The 27,530-nt window shown below is 34.7% G+C and overlaps 1 protein-coding gene across 1 annotated transcript in view; it reads right to left on the bottom strand.

The window, feature by feature from the left end:
- LOC145279684 (voltage-gated purine nucleotide uniporter SLC17A9-like) overlaps positions 1-25,566 on the bottom strand; it is a 105,289-nt gene extending 79,723 nt beyond the window's left edge. The window contains exon 1 of the mRNA XM_080130958.1: positions 25,408-25,566. Within this exon, the coding sequence (XP_079987084.1) occupies positions 25,408-25,502 (95 nt within the window). The 5' untranslated portion in view covers positions 25,503-25,566. The remainder of the gene's footprint in view (positions 1-25,407) is intronic.
- Between the last annotated feature and the right edge of the window lie 1,964 nt (positions 25,567-27,530).

The following is a 27,530-nucleotide window of genomic DNA, read 5'->3' as shown; positions in this document are numbered from 1 at the left end:
GAAGAGTTTCCCCTACATTGACCAAGGACCAATTACATAACAGATACTACCCGGGCGAAGGCCGGGAGTTGGCGATTGTGTTCAATTTGTTTTGCTTTATTTATATGAAAAAGACAAACAAACAGCCAACACAAAATTTTTTTGCAACTCGATAAAAAAAATGAAAGAAACCGTGTCCGTTTGCGAATTTGAGATATTATGATCTAAGAAGTATAAGAAAACTTCTCCCGGAATCTAACCAACGCAAAGACCCCGACGCAAACAGCCTTTCGTGGACATACATAAACGCGCACACCCATTTTGCCTTTTATATATTAAACTAGCGGAGGTGCCTGGCATTGCCCGGGTGTTTGTGTATGTAGGAAAAAAAAACAAGTGGAAGAGGAAAAAAACATTTTGGTAGGCAAGTAAGTTCAAACCTGAAGCCTTGAGGTGAAGTCAAAAAAGAAAACGTGACATGTTACCGTTACGCTAACAGGGTAGAGGCAGTGAGAATCGTTCAAATTAAACGCTTAAAAAATGCAGGTGTTTAAACAAACGTCTGGTTTTCTAGGTCAAACATCACACCATAGAGAAATGAAATCATGCAGTTGTTTCCCCACGATGTTGGAGAAAACCAACTTGCTACAAAAAGAGTGTCCAAATGAATAGCAATTGTCTGATATGAAGGGTTTTCCCGACATTGATCAAAGCTTATTGCTTTTCTGGATGTCCCTGGCATGAGTGCCAGGTAGACGCATTTTCTCCGGATTTAGTTTAGCTTTTACGTATAAAAAAAAAGCCAAACAAACACGCTAAAGAAGAAAGAAATAGCACAAAAATAGCACGTAAAAGTCGCTCAAATAAAAAGATAGAGATGACCTCCTTTTGTAAATCTCAGATATTATAATCTAGGGAGTATATAAAAAGTTCTAAAACGTGGTACCACTCTCCACCCGAGCACCCCCACCAAAAAAAGCCTTTGCCGGACATACAAAAAAGTGTGCACACACAAACAAACATTTTCGCTTTTATATAATAGATGGAACTAATTCTATTGATAACAGAAAAATCTATGTAATAATACACAGATTATTATTTTAAAAAGAATTGATACATTTCACAATAATCCACTGACTGAATGCGTCATACAACATTTTTGCCGATTGCTAGATCTGGTAAGACTTAGACAATCATAGAGGAACTTATTCTGCAATAAAAAAAAATGTTGTAAACAGTTAAATCTCCTATATAATAAAATGACTGCAGAAATTTCCCTCTGAACCAAAGTATCGTAGGTTTGCAATAACAGATGCCACATACAAATTCATTACATTTAGCCTAATAGCCACTGTCTTATTTACCTTTTGACCACCATTTTAAACATATTCACTCGTAATATTAAAAAGCTACATTTTATCCTATGGCACAATCTCACATCACAATATCTTCAGAGGTAGGAGTCCCTATTTTTCTCTCTAAATATTTAGTCCTCCCACTCCTAGCAGTTGTCACCAGGACCAATTCTACTTTTTCCAACAATAATGCGATTATACTGCCTGTAACTGGTTATTACATCCATAAACATAACAATCTTTCCATTTTCCAATTCATAAATAATAAAGTCTCTCTTACATAACTCTGCTCATTCTGATTGATTGAGCTCTGAAAAATTCTCATTCCGGATTACAATTCTCCCCTTCATAAACAAACAGTTACTAAAATTGAAATATGGTGTCACTAAAAGATGTACGATTTGGCCCAACGATGCATCAGATACAAAAAACACATCTTCTGTTCTTAAATAAATTGCCATAAACATTATTAAATCTAACTATAAAATACTATATTCCTATTTTTTCCCCCAACTAAAACATACATACTTTTATTTTTACTTTTTTTCCATCACAACGACTACAACAACAATTTCTATGTCAAAAACAAACTCATAGCAATGTTACCCGCATTTGAAGCGTTTCATATATTTTGAAATTTCAGAATTGCGTATATTTAGCAGACTAGAAACAATGCATTTTTTTTTATTAACAGAGTTGTTTATAAAAAATGATGCATTGTTTATAGCCTTCTAAACATATTTATATATGTAATTCTTAAATTATAAACAAACTTAGTTTCTCGAGTTTTCTTGCCATAAAACACACTACATGTACATTGGTGATGTTCCTATTTACTTGCCTCCCCACGAGGATAAAGATTGGTTTTTAATGTGGGGAAAAAAAACAAATTAAACATACTACGTTTACATTAATGATTTTCTAAACAAATACACTGCATATATATTTATATATTGACCATTTTGACTCACAAATATTTCTACCTTTTATATTAGGATTTATCATCACAAAAAAACAAAATACAAAAATAAAAAAAAACAAAATTTTTTTCTTTTTTTTGTCAGAACAAATATTAAAAAAGATGTTATTATTTGGAAAAAATATATATGAAATGCATCCATACATTACCACAGTACATTCATTTTCACCATGGGTACTAGTACCTGCAATTATAATGAGTGAGCAGTGGCTCCAACTAACAACCGTACTTAAATTGTTTTTGTTTTTTACAGGTGGGGGGGGGCATACTTCCACCGGGCAACACCTGTACACAGGTCCTGCTAGTATATAAATAAATTGACTGACAAAATTTAAAAAGCTGTTTCTCTCGGTGATAGCTTAATTCAAAGAAGAGTAGATGAAATGGCTGAAAACATTGAAGAAAACATTGCATAACATTACTACAACAGAATATTGAGATTTAGGAATCAACATTACCAAGAGATGAATTTTTGCTTACGTTCAGTTTCTCAAAGATAGTCAGTTTAAGAACTGTTATTTGCAAGACAACGTAAAACAAACTGCCAAAGTGAAACTTCCTTAAATGCTTCTCATATTCATCGTCTGATATAGTTGTAGAATTTTTATAAGATTATGGACTCTGGACTGTGATGATCATGAAAACATCAATGATCACATTGCTTATTTGTCTGATATATTCACAAATTTCAATGAAATTGATTCGCAGTTGCAAATAAATGATGCCACCATTATCAAACAAAATTTAGCATGTCATGAGTTTAAGCCTCTCTAAATTGGATCAAAAGGGCAGAGGAACTAGGTTGAGAGAGGATAATCAATCTGTGTGCAAGTGTAAGACAATGAAGATGGATGAGAACTCGTATTTTTTTCCCTTTTTTACAAGAAAGTTACCACTTATCAAGATCCAAAGACAACTCGAGGATAATGGTTAATGAATACAAGGTGGTAGTGTAGTAATCATTAATGGTGGAAATTGGGTAAAATTTGATTATTTTAGGAGACAAAACAACTTGTTTACATTGAACTTGAAGGCTACCATATTGTAATCAGCCATGAAGCAGGTCAATGGAACAGTGTTCTACAGGAGAGCAGTTCTAGGAAAAAAGCTGTGTTAATGGTATCTGCGTTTAGATTTAGGTGCAGATAGAGAGTGGGGGGAATTGTTGATAGTGATTGTAGCTAGTCAAATGTTTTTTGTGAAAGTTTGGCAAGGGAGGACCATAGATTGGAGCTCAGACAAGCACTTGCCATGACAATAACGATAGAGCAGAGACAGGCTCGCAACACATCTACAAGGTTTTGAAGCCAGTTTTGCAACTTATCAAAGGAGGATAGAGCGCATCGAGCAACTCCTGACCAGATTTGTCAATAGTACTCTATTTTAGGATATACTTGGCTCTTATACAGATAGAGGATTGCATCGGCATGGTCCAGAATCTATTCACCAAATGGTAATACAGCAGCCTGAGTACTTTGCACCTGCTAATAGGACAGCCCCCTTGGAGGTTAATCTAATGAAAACAGTAATTGTAAATATAACCGATTTTTTTATTGAATCAAATTGCTAATTTTCATTAAAGTAATATTGTTTTGATCTCTATAAAATTATTGGATGTGAATAGCTTTCAAAATTTTCAATCTTATAATAAAACTAGCAGGGCGATATGACGTTGCCTAGGATTGAATGATGATCAGCAAAAGTTTTACACTCCCATATTTTTATTGTACAACAGAAGCAGTTTTCCAACAGCCCGGAAAGCAAGCTTCATTAAGGCATTTGTTGTAGAGTTTGGAGAGAACTGGAGCTACTTCGGCTGAGCACTTTTTTAATAGCACAGATGGGATGAGATCGGGTTCACATGCTTTTGAAGTGTCAAGGTTTTTTATGATGGCATGCACCTGAGCAGGGGTGATTTTCAGATCGTCTAGCGTGGCGTCTGTCCGCATAGGAAAGTCAGGTAGGAGGTGGTTGGAAGGGTCCAGTGTGGAGTTTGAGGCAAACCGACTGGCAAGCATGTTAGCCTTGTCGATTGCTGAGGAGACAACCTCGTGATTGTTGGTTAGTGGGGGAATTGTTGATTGCCCATTATTTACTACACTGTTGTAGATTTTCCAGAAGTCTCGAGTTCCTAGTTTTTGTGCTTCGATGCGTTTTTTAGTGGTTTCCGTAAATTCACTCTTAGCTGTCGCTATTTCTTTCTTAACGTTATTTCTAGCTTCTATATACTTCAGTCTGTTTGAACTGGACTTATGCCGGTTAAATCTGTGGTATGCATGCTGCTTTTGAGCAATGGCAGTTGCACAAGATGACGTAAACCATTGGGGAGAGCTTACTATAAAATTTCCGCATGGGAACATGCGCTTCGATTGCAGTTTTGAACCAGTCAGTGGTCTCGTTTGCACACTGTTCAGCTGGGAGAGAAAAAACATTTCTCCATGGGGCATCTCTGATTAGTTCCCTGATGGCTTCCCAGTCAGCCTTTTTATAATATCTCATTGTTTTGAGCACTGGCTCCTCAGTTTTGGGTCTAGAGTTTAGGGCGATTTCAACCATTATCACTGCATGATCAGCGTTCCCGAGTGGGCTGTGGGCCTTCGTTATGCAGTCATCGGGAACTGTGGTCAAAAACAGATCTAGAAGTGATGCGTGTTGTCCTTCCTGGTCAGGGAAACGGGTTGGAAATGTAACAATTTGTGATAGGGAGTGAGATATAGTGACGCTATGAGTTGTGCTGCCCGCTGCATCTGTGTAAGTAGAGAATCCAAGCCAGTTTTTGTGGTGGACATTAAAGTCACCAAATACATGTATTTGTGCGCTAGTGTCGAGGGACAGTGCCGTGTCTATGCTGTCAGAGACTTTGTTTATTATGGTGCAGTCCTGAGTCGAGGGAGAGCGGTAGAGAAAATAAAAGTAGTTAATATTGTGTTGCATGTTTAGTCTAAAGCACAAAGTCTTGATCATCCGTTTCTAGGTTTGTTTCTCTAGTCAGGGGGAGGGTATGACGAATGTAAACTCCAAGTTCGTGCATGTGTCTGTCAGAGTCCTTACGGCAGAGTGGGAGATATCCAGGCATGTTAAATTGGTTAGAGGGGATGGAGGAGTGTAGGTTAGTCTCCCTTAGTGCTAAGATATCCGGGGTATTTGTTAAGAGAAATGCTTCAACATCAGCTAAATTAGTTCTAAGCCCACGGATATTTGTGAATGCAAGCCTCAAGGGAGGAAGCAAGTTGAATTTGTTTGTCCCTAAACCTGGTTTAAGCTTATTTTTAGATTGTACTGTCGTCATATTTTTAAAGAGTTTCGGTTTAGGTAAGGGGGAGCTAAACAAGAGATTATGCAGAGCATCAGACATTGCATCACAAGTAGACCATCAGCTGACCTTTCTCCAATTAGGATTGTGGCCTCAGGAAAGCCCACCGGGGATGAGTGCAGGGTCCCTTTCCATGCGCATCATGGCACTACAAACAACCCGATATTATTCAACTGTTGATGGAGTAGCCGCTCTAAGCGCTACCAAAGAGTTAGGGGTCCTGTACTACCAGTCCGGGAACAGCAGCCAGAAACTGTCAATCCGGTACCCTCAACCCATTAGAAGAAGGTCAACCCAATCTAATTGCTCAGGCATATATTGTACTCAAGAACTCTCAAATGTCCAGTTTTAGGGGTGGGGTGTGCCGGGAATGGGAAAAACGGCATTCGTTGCCCTAGCCAAGAAACAAGATCTACCGCTGGGTGTTTCTGTCGAATCACTGAGATAGTGTCTCTGCGCTTGACTAATAGGCAAAGAAGGAGTATGGAAGCCGGGTGATAGACAGAGCCTATCTACTCCTTAAGCAGTTTAGGTTTGCAAACCGGTAAATTTGTTTGAGTCACCAGCTCTAGGAAGGTTTTCATCCAAGACTGAAGAGGCCTCTCTCCCCTTTGGTTTAGTTTCAGAGTTTTCCTTCTCCTAGACGGATGATCTGGGAAGATCTACTGGGTCCGTCAGCACTGAGAGGGTTTGCTCCACTGAGAGGGTTTGTTCTAATCCAGGTATTTCTGTGACCCCGCTTGATTAGTTAGTGTTACTGGGTTAGTTAGTTTGTGGAGGTTAAATACAGTATTCAAGAATTCTGGCGAAAGGACTGACCCATCAAATTATCGCCTCATAAGCCTCCTCCCACTTTTTTCCAAAATATTTGAGGCCTTAATTAACCATATCTCTAGTCCATCACCTTACAGATGCTAAACTTCTGACTGACAAACAATATGGATTTAGACAAGCCCATTCCACAGCAGACATCCTAACTAATCTCTGAATGTATATACCATCACTGGACAAAGCGGGGGAGGGCAGAGCGGTAGCTCTAGATATATCTAAGGCTTTTGACAGGGTATGGCATGAGGGTCTCCTCAGGAAAATTAGATCATACGGTATCACTGGTAGAATACTTAACATAATTAAATCCTTCTTAGATAAGAGAAAAATCCAGGTTGTCCTCGATGGTCGTACATCTAAACAATATGATATAAATGCGGGAGTGCCCCAGGGTTCTATCCTTGGACCTCTATTGTTCCTGATATTCATAAATGACCTCCCCAATAAAATTGCCTCTGAAATGGGTATATATGCTGATGACACTACACTCTATGGCAGGCATGACAGGAAGACGAATGAACACATTTCTAAAGAAATGGCAGAAACACTAGAGGAAGACCTCCAATCTGTAGTGGAATGGGAACAAAAATGGTTGGTCACGTTCAATGCCGCCAAGACTAAACTAGTTTCATTCAATAATTACAAGAAACCCTCTCTACTACCTATAGCAATGGCCAACGATTCTTTATCTGAGAGTACATCTTTCAAACTCCTTGGCCTAACGTTCACAAGAAACATGAGTTGGAACAATTACATTGAAGGCATTGCCAGGGCCGCTGCAAGAAAGGTGGGCTCTCTCTACCGTGCTAGACAACTACTAACACCCGAAAGTATCCTGTACCTCTATAAGGCCACCATTCGCCCATGTATGAAGTATTGCTGTCACATTTGGGCTGGTGCATCTGCTACTAGTCTCTCGCTCCTTGACAAGGTTCAAAAGAGAGTCGCAAACCTGATAGGCCCTGAACTGGCATCTAAGCTTCAGCCTCTGTCCCATCGACGAAATGTTGCATCCCTCTGCCTGTTCTACAAGTATTTTAGTGGTGAATGCTCTGATGAACTGCAATCACTTGTGCCCCAACGACGTGAGCACCCTCGACAAACCCGACAGGCTGCTAAATCCCACCCCCACACTGTAGAGATCCCTAGATGTAAAAGATCTTCCTACTCCAATAGTTTCTTCCCCAGAACCGCTAGACTTTGGAATTCCATTCCAGGCCCCTGCTTCCCCAACAGTACTGACGTGCAGAAGTTCAAGTGTAACGTGAACCGACATCTTGCTGCCCAAATCCCTACATAGTACCCCCAGTAGTTGTTGCCCCTGATAGTAGCCCCCTACACCAAAGTGGCAATTTGCCTTGTTTGGGGTGAAAATGTAATTTAAAAAAAAAACATTTTTTATTGTCATCGAAGTTGATGCAATAGCCCAATTATCAATCAAATCGATTGATTGACTGCTCTAATTGGGGACTCATCACAATGCACTGGGAGGAAACTTCACATACCTGTTGCAATAACTTAGTCCATAATGCATTGTAGTTTACATTACACTGTAGAAAACTTACTGTTGATTTTATAAAATTATATTTATATATAATGGCTTGTATTAAAGTTTGAAATGCAAAAGTCAATTATCATGCTTCAATTATGCTCTAAACAGAAACATTCATTTCAAACACGCTCCTGTCATATCAAACAACCTACTGTTGATTTTATATGCCTGGCCTTACTAGTTTTGTGGTGATATTGGCTTGAATTCAAGTTTAAAATGGAAAAGTCAAGTATAATTGTGAAATTGTGCTTTAAACAGAAACATTTGTCATATCAAATAACCAACTGTTGATTTTATATGGTAAGCCTTTCAGTTTGTGTGGTAAGAAAACTTCTCAAATGCACTTGTGATGTTAGGCTATGTGGTCAAAATCGCCTGTTCTCTCTATTATTGGATCATTTCGATTATCAATCCTTATCAAAGACATTACGACACAAAACCTATCTAAGAACACTGCCAGACACAAAGTACCTTTGTGAAATTTCATAAAAATCGACCCAGCCATTTTTGAGTCCATAGGGAACAAACCCAGACATACTGACAAAGTTCCTTTTATATAATAGTAGAGATTGGGATTTACTAAGAATTTTAAAGTCAGTTAAAATTAATTTCTATTTGACAGTTTAAATGCTTATAAATCACTTTCAAATTTTGACAGATCATGAAGTGATTTTGTTTTTGCTGTATTTTTGTTTGTTTTTCCAACTATTAACAAGAGTAAAATGACTGCTTGTTTCTGAAAACAAAAAAAAATAAAAGGTAATTCTGGTTAATTTAATTTCGTAATTAAATTATTTTAAATACTTTTTTAAGTTCATTTAAGTACTTTACACTATTAAAATGTTGGTTAATATCTGTACAGTGAAGCTATTAAGGTTGTCAAGAAGTTTTATTACCTTGGTTATACTATTGGAGCAAGTGATAAAAATGGACTTAACAGGAAGTGATGAAAATTAAAACATGGCCAGAGATTTGTTAGTTTAAAAGTCAATTTCTAAAAGCTGTCCAACACATGCCAGCATGTAAAACAGACATTAAACCGAACATGATATTCAATAAAATGAAACTTTAATGTAGTTGATTTGCTTCGTCCCATGCAAAGAAATAAGTTTAAAATTATCAAACGTGCTATGATTTGCTTTTAGAGTTTCAGCTTCATGTCCAGAAACTAATATCCCTACACCTTGTAAACCCATTCATTATATTAGAAGTAATTTTCAGAACTAAATAAAATAATCTATTGTTATTGTGTGTATTGGCAGTAATTGTAAAGATCAAATCTCACTGCCAATGCAATCCTCTATCTGTATAAGAGCCAAGTATGTCCTAAAATAGAGTACTGTTGCCACATCTCGGCAGGAGCTGCTTGGTGCGCCCTATCCTGCCTTGATAGAGTTCAAAACTGATTTGAACCCTAGTAGCTGGTGCACATTCTCTTCCCTACAACCTCTTTCCTACAGAAGAGACAATATGAGTCTGTTTCTGCTCTCTCGTTATTTTCATGGCAAGTGCCTGTCTGAGTATCAATCTATGGTCCCCACTTGCCAAACTCTAAAAAAAAAAAAAAACTCGACTAGCTACAACTACTATTAACAGTTTCCCCCACTCTTTATCTGTGCCTAAATCGAAACGCAGATTCCACAAACACAGCTTCTTTCCTAGAATTGGCCGCCTATGTTCCATCAGCCCGCTACCCGGGTGATTACAGTATAGTAGCCTTCAATTTTAATGTAAACAAGTTCTGGTTAAACCATAGACTCTCAACCTGGGGGCCATGGCCCCCAAGGGGGCCATGGCAATAATTTAGGGGGGCCATGGTGGAATTTTCTTTTTTAATTGATTAAGTTGACAATAAAATTTTGTTACCTACATAATATTGTTACGAATGTGTGTGTACGTGTGTATGTATGTATGTGTGTATGTATGTGGGAGAGAGGTGATCGAATTATCTCAGTGTGGCCTTGGATATCAGCACGTAAACATGTGGGTATAATTGATTCTGAACCATACTGTATACTGTTTTACTTATTTTGTTCGACAATTATAAATGCGGTCGCTGTTTTCGTGTGTGAAATATTTGTGCACTTCCTTTATTATTTTCTTATTTTTTGGTATCATTGTATTCATGCTCATTCCCTACTCAGGTATTCCTGCTTTTTTTTTTTTAGTGCTAATATTGATGTGACTCGCTATTCTTCTCATAATTTCAATTGGGGCAGTTCTTGTCAAAGGAGGTGTGTTCTTGCTGTAGAAAGTACATTTCAGCTTGCTAGGTTGAGTGTGAATGTTTATCATCTTTACTCTCTCTGTGTATGTTTGTGTATGACTGTGTGTGTGCTTAATGTGTGAGTCCATGGATGTATTATGTATGTGGATATTTGTGTGTTTGTCATTTTATCACTTGTCCTATTTATCTGTCCTTCATTATCATTCTTTTGTCTTATCACTTAATGTTTGTTCTGATGGTTTGTCTTCTTTATTTTCCCTAGATTTGCGATGGCTACTAGTGTTACTAAGAAGCGGAAGTACAGTGAAGAGTACATTAGCTACGGATTTACATCAATTCTCGCTGATGGCATCGAGAAACCTCAGTGTGTACTGTGCTTCAAAGTGTTGGGGAACGATTCTATGAGGCCTAGTAAGTTGAAGCATCATTTGCAGACCATCCATCCACAGTATGCTGAAAAAGACCCCGATTTCTTCAGGCGCCATGAAAGTAGTTTCGGAAAACAGAAACTGGATGCAACTGGTGCTTTCCAACAACAGACCTCAAGTGTAGTTGAGGCATCATACGAGGTTGCCCTTGAAATAGCGAAGCAAAAGAAGCCCCACACAATTGGTGAAACCTTAATTAAGCCATGTACTTTAAAGATGGTCAAGCGTGTTCTTGGAGATGCAAATGAACGTAAAATTCAACAAATTTCCTTGTCAAACGACACAGTGAAGCGGAGAATTAATGAAATGTCAGATGACATAAAGGAAAAAGTGATACAGGAGATCAAATCGTCTCCAGCTGGTATGTTTGCAATACAACTGGATGAGTCAACGGATGTGAGTTCGTGTGCACAGCTACTCGTGTTTGTTAGGTATATTTTCTTGTGTGATATCAAGGAAGAATATCTGTTATGTACACAGCTTGAGACCACCACAACAGCTGAAGATGTGATGGAAAAGCTATCTTCTTTCTTCAAAGCTAACAGGATCCCATGGGAAAATTGTTATGGAGTCTGTATAGACGGGGCTCCAGCGATGCTGGGATCAAAATCAGGGTTCCAGAAGCGTGTCAAGGAAGTAGCTCCGAATGCCAAGGGGGTTCATTGTATGATCCATCGTTTTGCACTGGCGTCGAAAACCCTCCCTGATGAACTTTGCAAGATCCTGGAGGCAGTGGTCAAATGCGTCAACTTTGTAAAAGCTGGAGCTCTGAACTCTCGCCTTTTCCAGAACCTCTGTAGAGACATGGATTCGGAGCATGAAGCTCTCCTCTTTTACTCCAAAGTGCGCTGGCTTTCCAAGGGCAATGTTGTGAATCGAGTGTTTGAACTTCGGGGGGAGCTAAAATTGTTCCTGGAAATGCAAGGGAAAGATGATCTGTTGAGTCACTTCAATGAGGTTTTGTGGGAGCCACGTCTTGCATATTTAGCAGATATATTTGAGCAGCTAAATAGGTTGAATCTGAAACTACAGGGCAAGGAAAGAAATGTGTTTCACCTGATGGACTGTCTTCGTGGATTTCTTGCCAAGCTCCAGAATTGGCAAAGGAAAGTCGGTGCCGGGAATGTTGCCATGTTTGAAAACCTTTCAGCTGTCCTTGACGAGAATGAAGAAGATAGTCTGCTTGACCCATTACTTAAAACTGAAATCACCCAGCATCTGAGATCCTTGGAAAGTGAACTTAATATGTACTTCCCAGAATTCGAGGAGGAAGAAGGGAAGTTGGTAAGGAATCCATTCTCTGGCACTCTTGATATTACTACCATTCCCAGTGATGTTCAGGACGAGTTCCTTGATCTCAAACATGATTCTGCTGCCAAAGATCTCTATGAAGAAAAATCTCTGAATGTATTCTGGTGTTCGATGCATCAGTCATATCCAAAAGTCAGTGAGATTGCACTTCGACTACTCTTGCCTTTTTCAACTACCTATTTATGCGAGTCTGGTTTCTCCACCCTTCTACAAATCAAGAATAAGAGCCGCAACCGATTGGATGTGGACCCCGACATGAGATGTGCATTGTCAGTGACACAACCTCGGATTCGTCAACTGACTGAAAAGAAACAATATCAGCCTTCCCACTGATGTGTGATAAAGTATGCAGAGGTTAATTGAACTTTCTCCCATCCAAATCAAATTTGCTATTGTCTGCTAGTCTTTTGTAGTCTAGTGATGTAAGTTAAGCATATCACAGAAATCTATCAATATAAGATAATTATGACTGTAAACTTTGTAATAAAGCAAGGGTGTTCTCTTCATCAACATTTTATTTATTCTTTTTTTTCTGCGCCTTTTTTGGCAGGGTGGGATTTGGGAGAAAAATGAAGGGGAGCCACACGAATGTTGAGAATTCATGAAGGGGGGAATGGAGTGAAAAAGGTTGAGAACCACTGGGTTAAACCGTTCCCTTAAATAATTAAACTGTACCCAACTTACCTTGCCTTTTTCTGTTGTTCTTGGCCTTCGGGCGCCAAGTATCTGTTCCGGCAGATACTGCAAGCAAAGACCATATGTGGGGATAACCCCACATATCAGACCTTGGTCAATGTAAGGGTAACCCTTCATACCAATTGTCACTATCCAGCTCCCATTTCCCACCCATCGGGATCTGATCCCCTTTTCCCTCCCTCTCTCTCCACATTTAAAAACGGCCTTGTGCCTAATTTGCTCAGTGGGAAAGCAAATAAATACATACTGCAAGCAAAGACCATATGTGGGGGTAACCCCACATAAGACTATCCAGCTCCCTTACTCCCTGGGGAATTGGTCCCCATTTCCCCTTCACTCCTTACATTAAAAATCGGCCTTGTGCCTAATTTGCTCGGTGGGGGAGCAAATAAATACCTTACACCAGTAATGATTACTACACTATCACCTTACATTCATTAACCCTTATCCTCGAGTGGCCTTCGGACCTTGATAGTTGAGGCCCCCTTGTAAAAAAAAAAAAAAAAAGAATATTGAATTATTTTTTAAATATATATCTTGTGTCTAAGATTGTTATTTTCACTTTAAAAGAAAAAAAATGGGTTGTGTGTAATATGTGGGCAGAGGAGGCATTAGGAATCTATCTGGAAGTTACCCTGAATAAGTTTGGGAAACTGATCTAGAGTAAATTTTTTCATAGACTGGCACAGAAGTGAAACAGTATACAAGAAAATCATGAATGCTAGAATTTTTGGTTTCTCTAAGTTCAAATTTCACTGTTTTAAAAAAATAAATAAATAAAAAAGATGACATCAATTTTAAGATTAAATCTAAATTGTACAAATTTTACACAATAAAATTAATCGTGTTGTCTAACTGATAAGAATTCAAAACTTAACATGAAAAATAAACCGAATAAATAAAAATATAAATATTCAAAAAGTCACAACAAGAATGGATCCATGCAAACTGCACGTTAAGCGATAAAAGTCCTATTTAAAACTTAAATATGATAAAGAAAATTCTTAGAAATGGATGGAAAATCTGTATAATAAAGTTGTAGTTTCTGTTCTTATTTACCTTCCCAAGAAGGCAAGAGTTAGACATAGGGTTGTTTTTAATGTAGGGAAAATAAACCCCACCTTAAAAAAGAGTAGAAAGTGGACTCTGGGCTTACTTTTGGCAGCCTTATATCGCTTCCCTTAGTTTGTCTTTTATTCCTCACATTTCATGAGTGATGTTTCTGACAAATGGGGAAAAATTGTTGTTTCAGTGTCAGAATCTATCCATTTAATACTTATCATTGCGTAGTTTTTAATCTTAATATATCTTTTTATTTAGATCCTTGTATTAAGTGGTTTCATACCTTGTCTGGAGCGATATTAGAAAACTGAAACTGAATTACGACAAAAATTGATGTTGCCTTAGTCTATAAAGATTCTCAGACCAAGGACAAAAATGATGAAGTGTGCAGAACAGATATTACACTTTGCTCTGAGCTAAATGGTCGAGAAATTCCTTTGTTCATAAACTCTTCAGGTTTGGGAGATAGACCTCACCACTTCCCATGACCATTATATTCTTTAACTAGTGGGGAGGGTGTGATATCCGGCTTTGCCAGCCGCTTAAATATTTTAATTTATGCAGATTTCCTATTTATTATTACAGAACAGAGCCAATTCTCTATTAAATATAATTCTGATTTCAGGTTTAAAAAAATAGACTTGGGTGCCATCAGCTAGAATCAAAACCAAAACATTTAGCACTCCAGACACGTTCCCTATCATTTGAGTTAACCCAACAGAAAAAAAAAAGATTTAAACTCAAACCACTTTTAGCTATGATTAAATTACCGCATGAGTAAAATTAATAGAAATATGCCAGCAAATTGAAATGAACAGTTTGCATTTCAACTTGCCAACATATTTCTGCATGTGTTATTCTTTTTTTATTATTATTATTATTATTTTTTTTTTTTTTATTCATCAATCCAAACAAAGATTTTATTCATTAGAAACCATCCTTGATGTAAGACAAGAGAATATTCTTTTCATTTTTTTGACTCTCGAGTATATATCAGTTAATATCTTATGTTTTTAGATGGAGTGATGTGGTTCTTGATTGATTAACTGTGTCTAACTGTATCGGATATATACTCGAAAGTCAAAACAATGATAAGAATATTCTCTTGTCACAGCCCTAATGATTACTAGTTCCTGTTAATTCCAGTGTCATGTGACCAGTAGTTTAAGATTTTATCAGCTAAATATTTACACACACACACACACACACACACACACAATACATCTATTGCTTTATATATATAGATTACATTACCGAATGTATTTTGATAAGTATATTTCATTTTTGGGGTTTGTATTACTGTACACATAAAGTTGTCGAAAAACAAATATATAACAAATAAATGTTATCAAAGGCAAGATAAATTACTTTTCTACCAAAATGGATATAATTTTCGCGTTTTTATTCAATTTAACATGTTTATTCAGCTCGAAAAGCATAGTGTTTACCGATGTATTGGAAAATTCAAAATGGCGGCCGACTCTCTCTTTAACACGGTAATTTCGGGAAAAGGTGTTATAAATAATAAACTAGACAAAATACTATTAAAAAACCACCGAATATATGTCAAGTTATGTCACGGTAACATATATTGAGCGAGTTTCTAACAGTATTTTGTCTAGTTTATTAATTATTACACCTTTTTCCGAACTTACCGCCTTAAAGGGAGAGTCGGCCGCCATTTTGAATTTTCCAATACATCGGTAAACACTGTATGCTTTTCGAGCTGAATAAACATGTTACATTGAATACAAACAAAAAAATATATCCAGTTTGGTAGAAAAGTAACTTATCTTGCCTTTGATAACATTTATTTGTTATATATTTGTTTTTTGACAACTTTTTCGAATCTATGTGTACAGTAATACAAACCCCATTTTTGATCAAATACGAAATTTATTCAATGAATTTCATTTTACTTACATCCCCCTCCCACCAAATGCCAATAATCCTAGAGCTCAACCCAAAAACTTGAATATATTAAAATGTAGAAGAAAAAAAGAACATTCATTTTTTTTTATGTTGCAAAAGGCTTTCTCATTCAATCAACAGCAAGTGCTTGTCTAAAAATAGATTTTGAATATGTACACCATCAGTGTCATTTTTTCTGAATGTGTAAAAAAGGCTTAAATTACCAGAATTGAACATGATTCATTCATGGAGAAAGTATTTTTTTCTGAAAACAACAAACAATTAGAAAGCACACACAAACAAGTTAGGAAGTGTTTTTTTTTTTCTTACATTTTAAACTCACTTTTGATGTGAAAAAAAATTTTCATTCAAATATACTTCATTAAAAGCAAGAAGAAAAATTTCGATAATGATTATCTTTTAAAGAGAGAGGCAATCTTTCAACTTTTCTTTTAAAATGGAAATTATCTTATTTACTAAGACTTAATTATAAATAAATACAGATTTAACATTTATTACTTTTTAATTGGCGACAATTTTTCACATAAATGGAATTAAGAAATTTTTCTTATAAAATTATCAGCATTTGCTTCGTCTCCTCAAAGGAGCGGTCACAGAAATTCTAACTTTTCATAGATGAGTTTAAGTGAACATAAATTTAAAGAAATTCCAATTTAGATTTGACTTTATTCAGAACTAGCAGGACTACTCTGCGTTGCCCAGGGGCATGAATAACAAAAAATAGACGAGTTTAAAAAAATGAAACATTTTTCTTTTACCTAACCCCTCTCTGCACCTCTCTCTTTTGCAAATGGAAAGAAAGAGAGAAAGGAAAACTGGCTGTATTAGAAATAATTACCAGTCAAAAACAATTACCCCCCACACTCCATTTGGTCTCTGATGATCTCAAGGGAAAGAATAATTTTATTTTTTACTATAACCAGGAATTCCACCGAATCCGATTATGCAAGTGTATCTTGCATAGTTTCTCACTTTCTTATGTAATAAAAGATATAGTGGGGATTTTTCCCCTTCGGCACCAAAGTCAACACAGTCCAGGTCATTTCTGAAATAGCCTTTTTTGTTGACTGCGTATGTAGCACAGCAGGTCCTGTTGTTGTATAGTGGTACGATTTTCTCTGTAACACTGTGCATTTTTAGGAGGTCCATTTTCCCAGGTTTAACTTTCTTTAAGGGGTTTGTTTATTGTTAATCGCCTAAGGCGCATCTATCAGGGAATGTCAACGAGGCTGCCCAAGCATTTTTTTATAGGCTAAAGTGCTCTTCCATCTTAACTTTTCGATCCTTGTGTCACATCTTCCAGCCGTGGAAAAGAGATAAATATTCAACAAGGTTCTCTAAATGCACAAAATATAGTAAACAAATAGAAGTTTAAATAACAAATGAAAGAATAACGAATGTTTTGCGGGGAAACTAAAACCTAAGTGTGTATGACTGAGGAGTCGAAAAGGGAGATGATTAAATGACATTTCTTGCTTCAGAAAATACAACTTTAACATGGACGTCATTTTTCTACAAATAATTTGATAGTTTAACGTGCATCGCAGACGACTCAACTAGTTCTTTATAATCTAAAAACATGATTTTAAGTAAGACTAAGTTATTTGAGAATAGTGACGAGATCGATTTCATTCAAAATAACTTTACGTGACTAAAATAGGAATTTACTTCGACTTCAAAGACCTAACTTTATACATTTCGAGTGTGTGTAGAATTATTACTTTTTCATGTGGCATTTTCGTCTTTTCTGCCACGTGTCTAGTTATAACATTCTTTAAAAAAATCTGTTTGGTAAGCAAAGCATAAATACAATTCATTATCACCATATTTGCGTGTGATACGAAGAAAAAGTAAAACAAGCGTTGGTTCCGAAACATTCCTCATCGTTTGCATTAATATATATATATATATATATATATATATATATATATATATATATATATATTTGACAAAATAAATTAATAACATTAAGAAAATCATGTGGCCATTTCAAATTTGTATGCGTGTTTCTCGTCTGTGCGTGACTTGCACATTTTATTATTTACTATTAATCGCTTATTTATTACATAAAAAAATCAATGGCGAATTTTTAAAAATATTTAATGACCAAATTAGATTTATCCTAATGCATTTCGTTTTTTTTGTGAACATTAAATAACCAAAACACTTATTTCATAGTCTTAATAGTTGTAAAAAAAATGAATTACTTCGTAACACTGAAATGTGTAATTACTTCGATGTTCGAAAGTAAATTTGAAGTTTTTAAACTGTCGATTAGAAAGTAATATCTAGTTTTAATTAAAGTTGAATAGTAAAAGGTCAAATATTACGGTTAATTTTTGTTGAAGGGGCGAATAATGGTTTCAGCTGATTAATTTTTTGGCAAATGTGTAGTTTAGCTTTTTTTTTTTTTTTTTACACAGTGATCACCACTTATCAAGGCCCGGAAGCCACTCAGGGATAAGGGTTATTGCAAGTACATAAAGTTAGTGAGGAGATTTGCTGAAGTGTTTACTTAAGGGGGCGGTTCATTAGGAATTTGTTAACATTGGACTTGAAGACATCCAAATTGTAGTCCGGAGGGAAGCAGGCAGACGGAACAGAGTTCCACAGGCGTGCAGTTCTAAGAAAGAAGCTTTGTTCATGGAATCCGCGTTTTGATTAAGGCACAGATATAGAGTGGGGGAAATTTTTGACAGTGGATTCAGCTAGACGGGTGTTTCTCGTGAAAGATTGGCGAGGGGGGACCAGAGATTGGAGTTCAGACGAGCATCTGCCATGAAAATAACGATAAAACAAGGACAGGCTCGCAACGTCTCTTCTGTGGAAGAGAGGTTGCAGGGTAGAGAAAAGGGCATCTCCCACTAAGCCACGAAGTCTATTTTGTACTCTGTCAAGGCAGGATAGGCTGTTTTTAGCAGCTCCTGCCCAGATATGGCAACAGTATTCCATCCTTGGACGTACTTGGCTTTTATATAGATAGAGAATTGCATCAGTAGTGAGATATCTTCTGGAGCGGTAGAAGGATCCCACCATCTTTCCAGCGACCTTGGCAACAGACTTGATGTACATGTTCCATTTCAGATCAGGAGTAAAGGTTAAACCCAGAAGCTTGTCAAAACACGGAGTCTCACCCAGACGAGAGCCATCCATCACAATTGATGCCAGCTGGGGATCAGAGCTTAGTTGTAGTTTGTTTTTTTTTATTTGTTTTTGTTTTTTTAATATCGGTCTTTGTTCAGAATAAGAACGAAAATCGGAAGCCGCAAAAATAAATTTTCATTAAAAGCAAATGTTATTTATTTTTTTATGTCAATTTCAACTAAAAGCAATATTAAATATTGGTGCTAATGCAGAGAGTGATCCGCGCTATTTTTGAAATCGTACTTCCAAGTTTAATTAAAGTTTTATATGTTTTTTTTTTTTATTATTATTCAATTGTAAGGTTAAAGTACAGAATAGGTATAAAATACCCTCCCCTCCCCATGTTAAGAATGTTTTTTTTTTTGTTTTTTTAATAATAACGTTATTATTTCAGCACGGATTAATATCTGCATGAGTACCTAAATATTTGCGGTAATCGTGAAGAAAGAGAGAGTCTGTTTCCTCCGTTTGACTATAGGTGGCGTTACTGTCTGTCCACCCAGTTACGGAAGCACAAAATGTATATAATGGCACTCTTGAAATAAAAATAAATGTTTTCGTTATATTTTAATTTTAAACATGTTTTTTTGTTTTTTGCAAACATATTTAAGTTTTATTTTTTTTCAAACATATTTACGTTTTTTTTTTGTTTTTGCAAACATATTTAAGTTTTATTTTTCCAAACATTTACGTTTTGTTGCGTGTTTATTTTCAAACATTTACGTTTTCTTTTTACGTTTTTTTTGTTTTTTTTTTTGTTTTTTGCAAGCATAAACTAAATATTTTTCTTTTTGAAAAGTTTGCTTATGCACTTATTGTACCGCGCTATTTTTTAATAGTAGTTTCAAGTAAGATTCAGGTTTTACAATATACTTTTTCAAATACTCGCGGAAAAGGTAAAAAAAAAAATAAGTGCAGAAAAATTAAGAGAAAAAGTTGATTTTTTTTTTTTTAATTATTATAAGAGCGTAAAAAATACAACGATTGTACTCATAAATATGTTTAAAAGAAAAATATAGCAAAAACATTTAGGTTATGCTTGCAAAAAAAAAAACCGTAAATGTTTGAAAATAAACAAGCAACAGCACGTAAATGTTTAGAAAAATAAAACAAATATGTTTGCAAAAAAAAATAAAAATAAAACGTAAATATGTTTGAAAAAAATAAAACTTAAATGTTTGCAAAAAAAACAACAAAAAAACATTTATTTTTATTTCAAGGATGCCATTTTGTGCTTCCGTAACTGGGTGGACAGACAGTAACGCCACCTTTAGTCGAACGGAGGAAACAGGCTCTTTCTTTCTTCACGATTACCATATTGGTTGCCATGTCGCAATTAGTAACATATTACTGCATTATTAAATAAAACATGTACTTTCACGATTTCAAGAACCACTAAGACGCCATTATTTTATGTAACAAGACAGGATGCAGTTATCTCCCTTGTTTATTCTGTTTATTATTTTAGTATAACTTACGATTTCATTCGAAAACTAAATTCATTTATAATTAATTTTCTACTTTATCTTTTTTTTTTAATTTGATCATATTTTACTAACTTCGACATGCCAATTAAGTAGATACCATTGGTTTTAATTGAAATTTAATATTTTTATTTTTGATTTTCGTTCTTATTCCAAAACGTCAAAAAAAAAAAAAATTGACCAAACGCAACAGAAACAAAAAATATTGTCATACATTTTGTTTATGTTTTCAAAAAGTAAATAAATGGATAAAATGATATAAGGATTGATAATTTGTATTATTGGTATTGTTCGCACTACTGTTCTCATCTTGATTGCTATTCTCACAACGTTTCGGTCGATGTAACCTCCGATCTTCAGGTGCATTTTCACAAAGATGTTATTGGCGAATGGTGAAAAAGAAAAAGGATATCTTTATAATTTTTTTTTCTAACCAACCTTAATTGTTAGAATTCAAATTGTGTGATGTTTTTTAAAACGGAAAAGACAGTTTTTTACATTTTCTTTTTGTTTTGTTTTTTATTTGTTTTCTTTTTGTTTTTTTGTAAATTCAAGTCTGTACAGATTTGTTAAAATGATTATGAATTTTTGAGATGAGGATTAATAACATGTATTATTTGTATTGTTCGAACTACTGTTCTGATTTAACAACTGAGGTGAGAAGAACAGTAGTCCGGCCAATACAAATAATACAAACAGCAAAGTTCACTCGAATATTTTAAAACTGGTAAACATTAATCAGAAGTGACTTTTCCAGGGCATTCATCGTCAAGTCACAATATCAGCTGAAATACGACGGACGGAACTTGATGAACGAGACACACACACACACTGTCACACACTCAGGAAAAGAATAAACGAGTGAAGATTTGAGAAGTTTAATAATTCGAGGGAGGGGGGGGGTCGGTTGAGTAATAATGGAAAAAAAAGATGACGTAGATATAAATACTTAAAATATCTACGTACCTACTCCCATCCCGAGGGACATAACACTGCTAAAGAGGTATGGGCATTGATTTATAATAGTGTGATTATCAATCAAAGTTACTGTACACGTGAAATACACAATGTATTAATGCAGAGATTTATAATAAAATGTTAAAAACTGTGATTGAATAATTGTTTTTTTAGTACAATAATGCCGCGACTGGCACGATGAAAAAAAAACGTTTATTTTTGCTCTTTTTTTGGCTATACATTTTTAATTCTCGTCAGAGATTACTTTCGAACTGACAATTTAAAATCACTTTCGAATTTCGAATGATAAAAAAATCAGTCTCCACGGCGTTTTAGTTTAAACGTTACTATTGGCGACATATAGTTTTAAGGAAATGCAGTTTGTTTTATCTACTCATTTGTGACGTATTTGCACAAAAAAGCACTTGTGCAGTTTAACATCACCCCCACGCCCACTCACCCCCAAAAATTAGAAAACCATTCTTAACATGGGGAGGAAAGGCAGCTGTATTAACTCTTCCTTGCGGCGACGGAACTCTCCGGAAATGAAAACAAATTTCATTGAGTATGCTAAACGGCACTGTTCTGTTCACTAGTGCCAAAATAATATTAAATATTTAAATGAAGTTATAACTTGAAATTACCGTAAATAATCTTTACTAAATATTGAGTAAGTATTTTAAAAAATCTGATCTTTGTATAACTTTACTTACTTAGTAGTTATACAAAGGTCAGATTTTTTTTTTTTTCAGGAAATAAAGAACCTTATTACTTTACTCGCAACCAATATTTACAGTTACTTAACATTAAGTTAACAGGCTTAAAAAATTAAATGTTCATTAATAATTAATTTTCTATTTAATCGTTTTTCATAATATTTGGATATGTTACTAATTTCGACATAGCATTGGTTCTAATTGAAATGCAATATTCTGATTTTTTATATTCGCTCTAATAACGGAGAAGCAAGCACCAGTTTTAATCTTTAAATTGGCGGACATAAAATAATTGCTGGCTAGAATTAAAAGTTTATCATCGAAAGCAGAGTAGGATTCCTTATACAAATATTTTTCGACCGTGTCATGAAAAAAAATCAATGGATATCATCCGTAAACGTTTAAAATACGTCATTTTTTTTTTTTATTTTATTTTATAATTAGGTGTGGGAAAAAAGTAATATTAACAAAAATAAGATTACAATGGTCGAGGAAGAAGTTGACCAGGCCACAGTCGAGATGTTTTATTTACGTATAGGGAAAAATTACAATCGTTAAATTAATGATGATCATGATGGTTGGTTGGTTTTGTTTTACGGCATATCAATCTTTTTCAGGTTATTTAATGCCGAATTTTATTTTGAGGAACGATTTTTAATGGAGTATATTTGTTTTTTTAAGTCGGATTCTATTTAACCCATAGTTGAGACCCTAACATCTACTACCACTCCAGGTCAGAGTGGACCTGGGAGCAATGGTAATTAAAGGGTGGCTCCACACTCCCCAAGGCCAGCAAGGTGGGGCCTGGCCTCACCATCGGATATAGTTTTAGGTCATATCCAGGACCGATCATGATGGATTCGATGATAGATCCTATTTTAATCATCAGCATTAGCAACAGCAAAAAGAGATTTTTATTTAATTTTTTGGTACTTATGTTACCGTGTTGAAATAATAACGTTATCATTATTATTATTATTTAATTGGGAGTCATCATTTATCAAGGCCCGAAGGCCGCTCAAGGATAATTACTAATGAATGTAAGGTGGTAAGTGTAGTAATCGTTAATGGAGTAAATTGGGTAGAATTTGATGGTGACAACTCAACAAGAGCGTAAAGGATATCAGGTTGTAGTCAATCGGAAAGCAGTCCAGCGGAACAGTGTTCCACGGGCTGGCAGTTCTGGGAAAGAAGCTTTGTTCATGGAATCTGCGTTTAGATTAAGAGAAAATGAGGGAAATCGTATATAGTGGTTATAGCTAGTCGACTGTTTTTTATTTTTGTTTATTTTTTGTAAAAGTTTGGCACTTAGAATGCCATTCTTAACATGAGGAGAAGAGAGTGTTTTACTTTAAACTAACAATTAAAAAAAAAAAAAAGATATCGTGAAACTAATTTAATTTTAAAATCCTATTTAAAAAATAGCACGGTAAGAGCATAAACACCAATTTTTAATAAAAAATTTTTTCACTTTATGAGTTGAATAAAAACAAAATCACTCATGCATGCACTTATTGATCCGTGTTGAAATAATAACGTTATTATTTAAAAAGCCATTCTTAACATGGGGAGGGGGGTTTAAAAACATATAAAAGTTTTAATTAAACTTGGAAATACGATTTTAAAAAAATAGAGCGGATCAGTAAGTGCATTACTGCATTGCATTAGCAACCTAATATTTTATAGTAATTTAACAAACTTAAGATTTCTTTGAAACGATAAGAAACGACGCTTGGGAAATTAGGCATGTTCCTTTAGAAACACAAGTACAGTTAAATCATTTAACTTAAATGTGTTCGCCCCCCCCCACTTTATATTCGTAAGTTTAAAGGCTTCAAAAACATTCTGAAAGAGTCATGATATCCAAGGTGCTTATTTAAAATTAAACCCATCTAAAAAAAAAAACTAAATTGCAAAAATTATTTGTACCCGTCACGAAATGAAGACATATGTCCTTTCACCCCCCAAAACAAATTACGTAAATTAAGTAGTTTTATAAAGAAAATCAAATTTTCAGAGTAAGAGACGGTCTCAAGTGACCATTTAAATAATAAAAAAACAAGGGCAGATAACTCCACAATAATTCAAACTTGCGAGATCAGCCTTGTAATGCTAACGATTTTACAATAATGATTAAAATTATTTAAAAATGGTTGTCTTATATACATATGAAAAAAAACTATCAATTTATGTGATTTTTGGAATATTACATCTTCGTTTCGTGACTCCACTGGTACGTATATCATAACTAATTTTTCTGAAATTTATTTATTCATAGGTTTAATTCTAAATAAACATCCACATCCACTATTTTAAATGATAAACAATAATAATAATAATAATAATAATAATAATAATAATAATGGACCGACATCTGTTTACATCGTGATCTCCGAAACTCAAGTGATTTGGAATAAAACATCAGGGGAGGGGGGGGGGTAAATCGCAGTTTGAAGTTATAGTCAAGTATTTATGATTTATTTTGTGCACAAACGAAAACAGCGATTTCCGACAATGTTCTGGCGTAAAGAACTGATTCTAGATTACGATTTTTTTTTTTTAAATTTATTTTTCTTTAAGAAAATTGAGTTTCACTTTTTGATGTTTTATTTGAAAATTAATATACGCGCAATATGGTCTTATTTAAGAAAGGCTATTCACACAAAATGTTTTTGATTAAAAATATTTTTTTCAGGCCAATTTATTTTGCTTCAGCTTTCCACAAGTACAACTTACGAGTTGTCACGTGACCAAACACGTTTCCTAACAAAAATAAAGTGATGGAAATTTTAATAAAACGTGAATTTTAAAATAAAAAAATATATAGATATATACTTCTTTATATATATTCGATTAAAAATCAGGTTTACTTATATTAAAGTAAAATTAAAAAAAAAAAAAAACTCTTTTTACTCAATATATATTTTTAAAAAATTAAAATTATTTGTTGACAAAAATGTTTTTGATTGACCTGGACAATAGTTCCATTTTTCTCTAAAATATTAAAATAATAGAAGATGGATAATTTTAAAAATGATGAATAAATGAATAAGGGAAAATTGGGGAGAAATCCTGTTTTTATTAAGAAAATTTCTTGTGTTAAGGAAAAACAAAACAAAATTATTGTTTGACAACGGCTGGCGATAAATTAAAAACAAATTCAATACACAATCACTTATATTATATATATAATAATTATAAATATTAATAAATATCAATTTAATAAAAATAAATCAAATTTAGCTAAAAAAAAAAAAATCTTCAATTAATGAAGAAAACAAAAATCAGAAGGGTAATGAAATTGATTGGAGTTATTCAAGAAAAAAAAAACGAACATCAGAGACACACGTTTGTTATACTGAAAATAAAACGTTTACAACACATTTAAAATGGTAGACGTCATCCCAAAATTAAACGAGGAAAAATCTACATCTTTAAACGAACCTCGTCCAATATCTTCCCGGGGAGAGTTTATCATCGTCAGGCCGTATCAAGACTCGACATACTCGGACGTCATCGCGTTTAGAACTCTGCGCCATGATACGACGCCATCGGGGCCGTTCCAGGCAGAGGTAAAGGGAAACTACTCTTCCCAGCAAAGGTGAATTTTTTTCTTCTTTTTTTTTTTTTTTTTTTTTTTTAATAATGGAAGTTAAGTAGGTTTTGTTTGTTTTAGACATTGATTTTTATGTTTTACACCAAATCAACACTATTCGAGTTACTTAATACTCAAATGTACTATCCATTATAAACGATTCATTATATAGTATACGGTTATTAAGTAAAATCAACTGCTGTTTGTTTTTACTCTAGATAGGATGAAATTCATTCTTTTCCCAACACTAAAAAAAAATTTTTGGACAACAAAGTGTAGTATCTGTTCTGATGCTGCTGCAGTGCTGCTGCACTTTACCTTTTCTGTTCTCGGTCAGTGGAGAAGGTGTCCTTCATGACTGAGACAATTTTTATTTTTGTTCCTATCCAACGTGCCCCTTTTTGTGGAGCTGGATTTTTTTTCCACATTAAAAACCGACCCTGTATCTAACTCTGCCCTCGTGGGGAGGTAAGTAAACAGGAACACTAAAAAAAAAATTAGAGCACAAATGGGCAATTGAGCAGTATACTTAACAATGTAGAAAATGGTGAAAATAAGTTCCAACAAATAACTTGATGCTTGTCCAGAATTCCATCCTCATAAAAAATAAATAAAATCTGTATGATGTATTTATTGGTGACTAAAAGAAAATATTGTTAACCAAAAATCACGTAAACTAATCAAGTAGCTTCATTTTTAAATAACAAAATAAAATGTTATGGCTAAACTACGAGCGACGATCTTGTGATGCCATTTTGAAAACTGACTGAAGGAACAAGGGAGATAACTCTAAATCGAGATTTTAGAAAGCCACTCTTAAGATGAGGAGAGAGCATCAGAAAGACTCAAATTTGCTTAAAAATTATTTTTTTTCTTTATAAAAATAAAACTACTTTATCAAATTACGTGATTTTTAGTGTATGATATTTTCTTGCCGTCACGGGTATGTACATCATACAGATTTTTCTTTATTTTATGTTCATATGTGATTATTGTGTCCATAGCAAAATTTAATTGATTAAAATGCAGCATATATAAATAAGAACATTTTTTTCATATTGCAACACTTAACAACCCTATTATGTTTGTAGATCCTTTTGTTCTGGAATTGCTGAGTCTTATGCCAGTTGACACGGTTAATATTCGGATTAAAAATTGTTATAAAAATAAATACAATTTAGGCGCGCAGTATGATTATGATTATGTTGGCGCGTGAAAAATAAAAAATAACTCTCACGCAAATTCTGGCGTGGCCTTATATATTAAATCGACTCAAAACGAACAGACGTAGTACAGAGCACCCCGCGTGATGTTTCCGTCCAATGGGATTTCTCCAAGGACATTTTTTTAAACTTTTCTTTTTAAGCTCGCTGGGAGCCGGTCCAAATAGTATTTAACCACACATAAACATCAAATCTCTCTCTCAACTGCATTTTTATTCGGACGTTCCACGCGTGTTACTATCACTCTTCCATTTTCACCGCTCCGCGCGCTTCATACAATTTCACAGGCAAACATTACCTATTGCCTCTCTTACCATGTTTTAACATATGAACAGTTCAACAAAAAAAACATTATCCTTTTTTTATACGAACACTTAAAAAGGACTTCTGAACTCATTATAAAGAGAATTATACTTCATTTGTTAATGGTTGTTTTCTGTGAATAAACCTCCGTTTGTTTTGCATGTAAGTCTTCTTTTTATTTTTATTTATTTGTGGAGGAAGTTAGTTCCTAAAAAGGCCTGACAACCACAAGTTGGGGGGTCGTCAGGCCTTTTTAGGAACTAACTTCCTCCACAAATAAATAAAAATAAAAAGAAGAAGACTTACATGCAAAACAAACGGAGGTTTATTCACAGAAAATAAAATATAATTCTCTTTATAGAGGTAGGATTTTGCTGCTTGTTTGATTAGTCAAGGGTATTTACATTGAGGAGGCACAAGTGCTATTAAATTACATGTAAAACAGA

Source organism: Euprymna scolopes, chromosome 7 (assembly GCF_053919585.1).
Source record: "Euprymna scolopes isolate OS-2025 chromosome 7, ASM5391958v1, whole genome shotgun sequence".
Classification (NCBI taxonomy): Eukaryota; Metazoa; Mollusca; class Cephalopoda; order Sepiida; family Sepiolidae; genus Euprymna; species Euprymna scolopes.
This window is presented reverse-complemented; position numbering and strand designations above follow the sequence as displayed.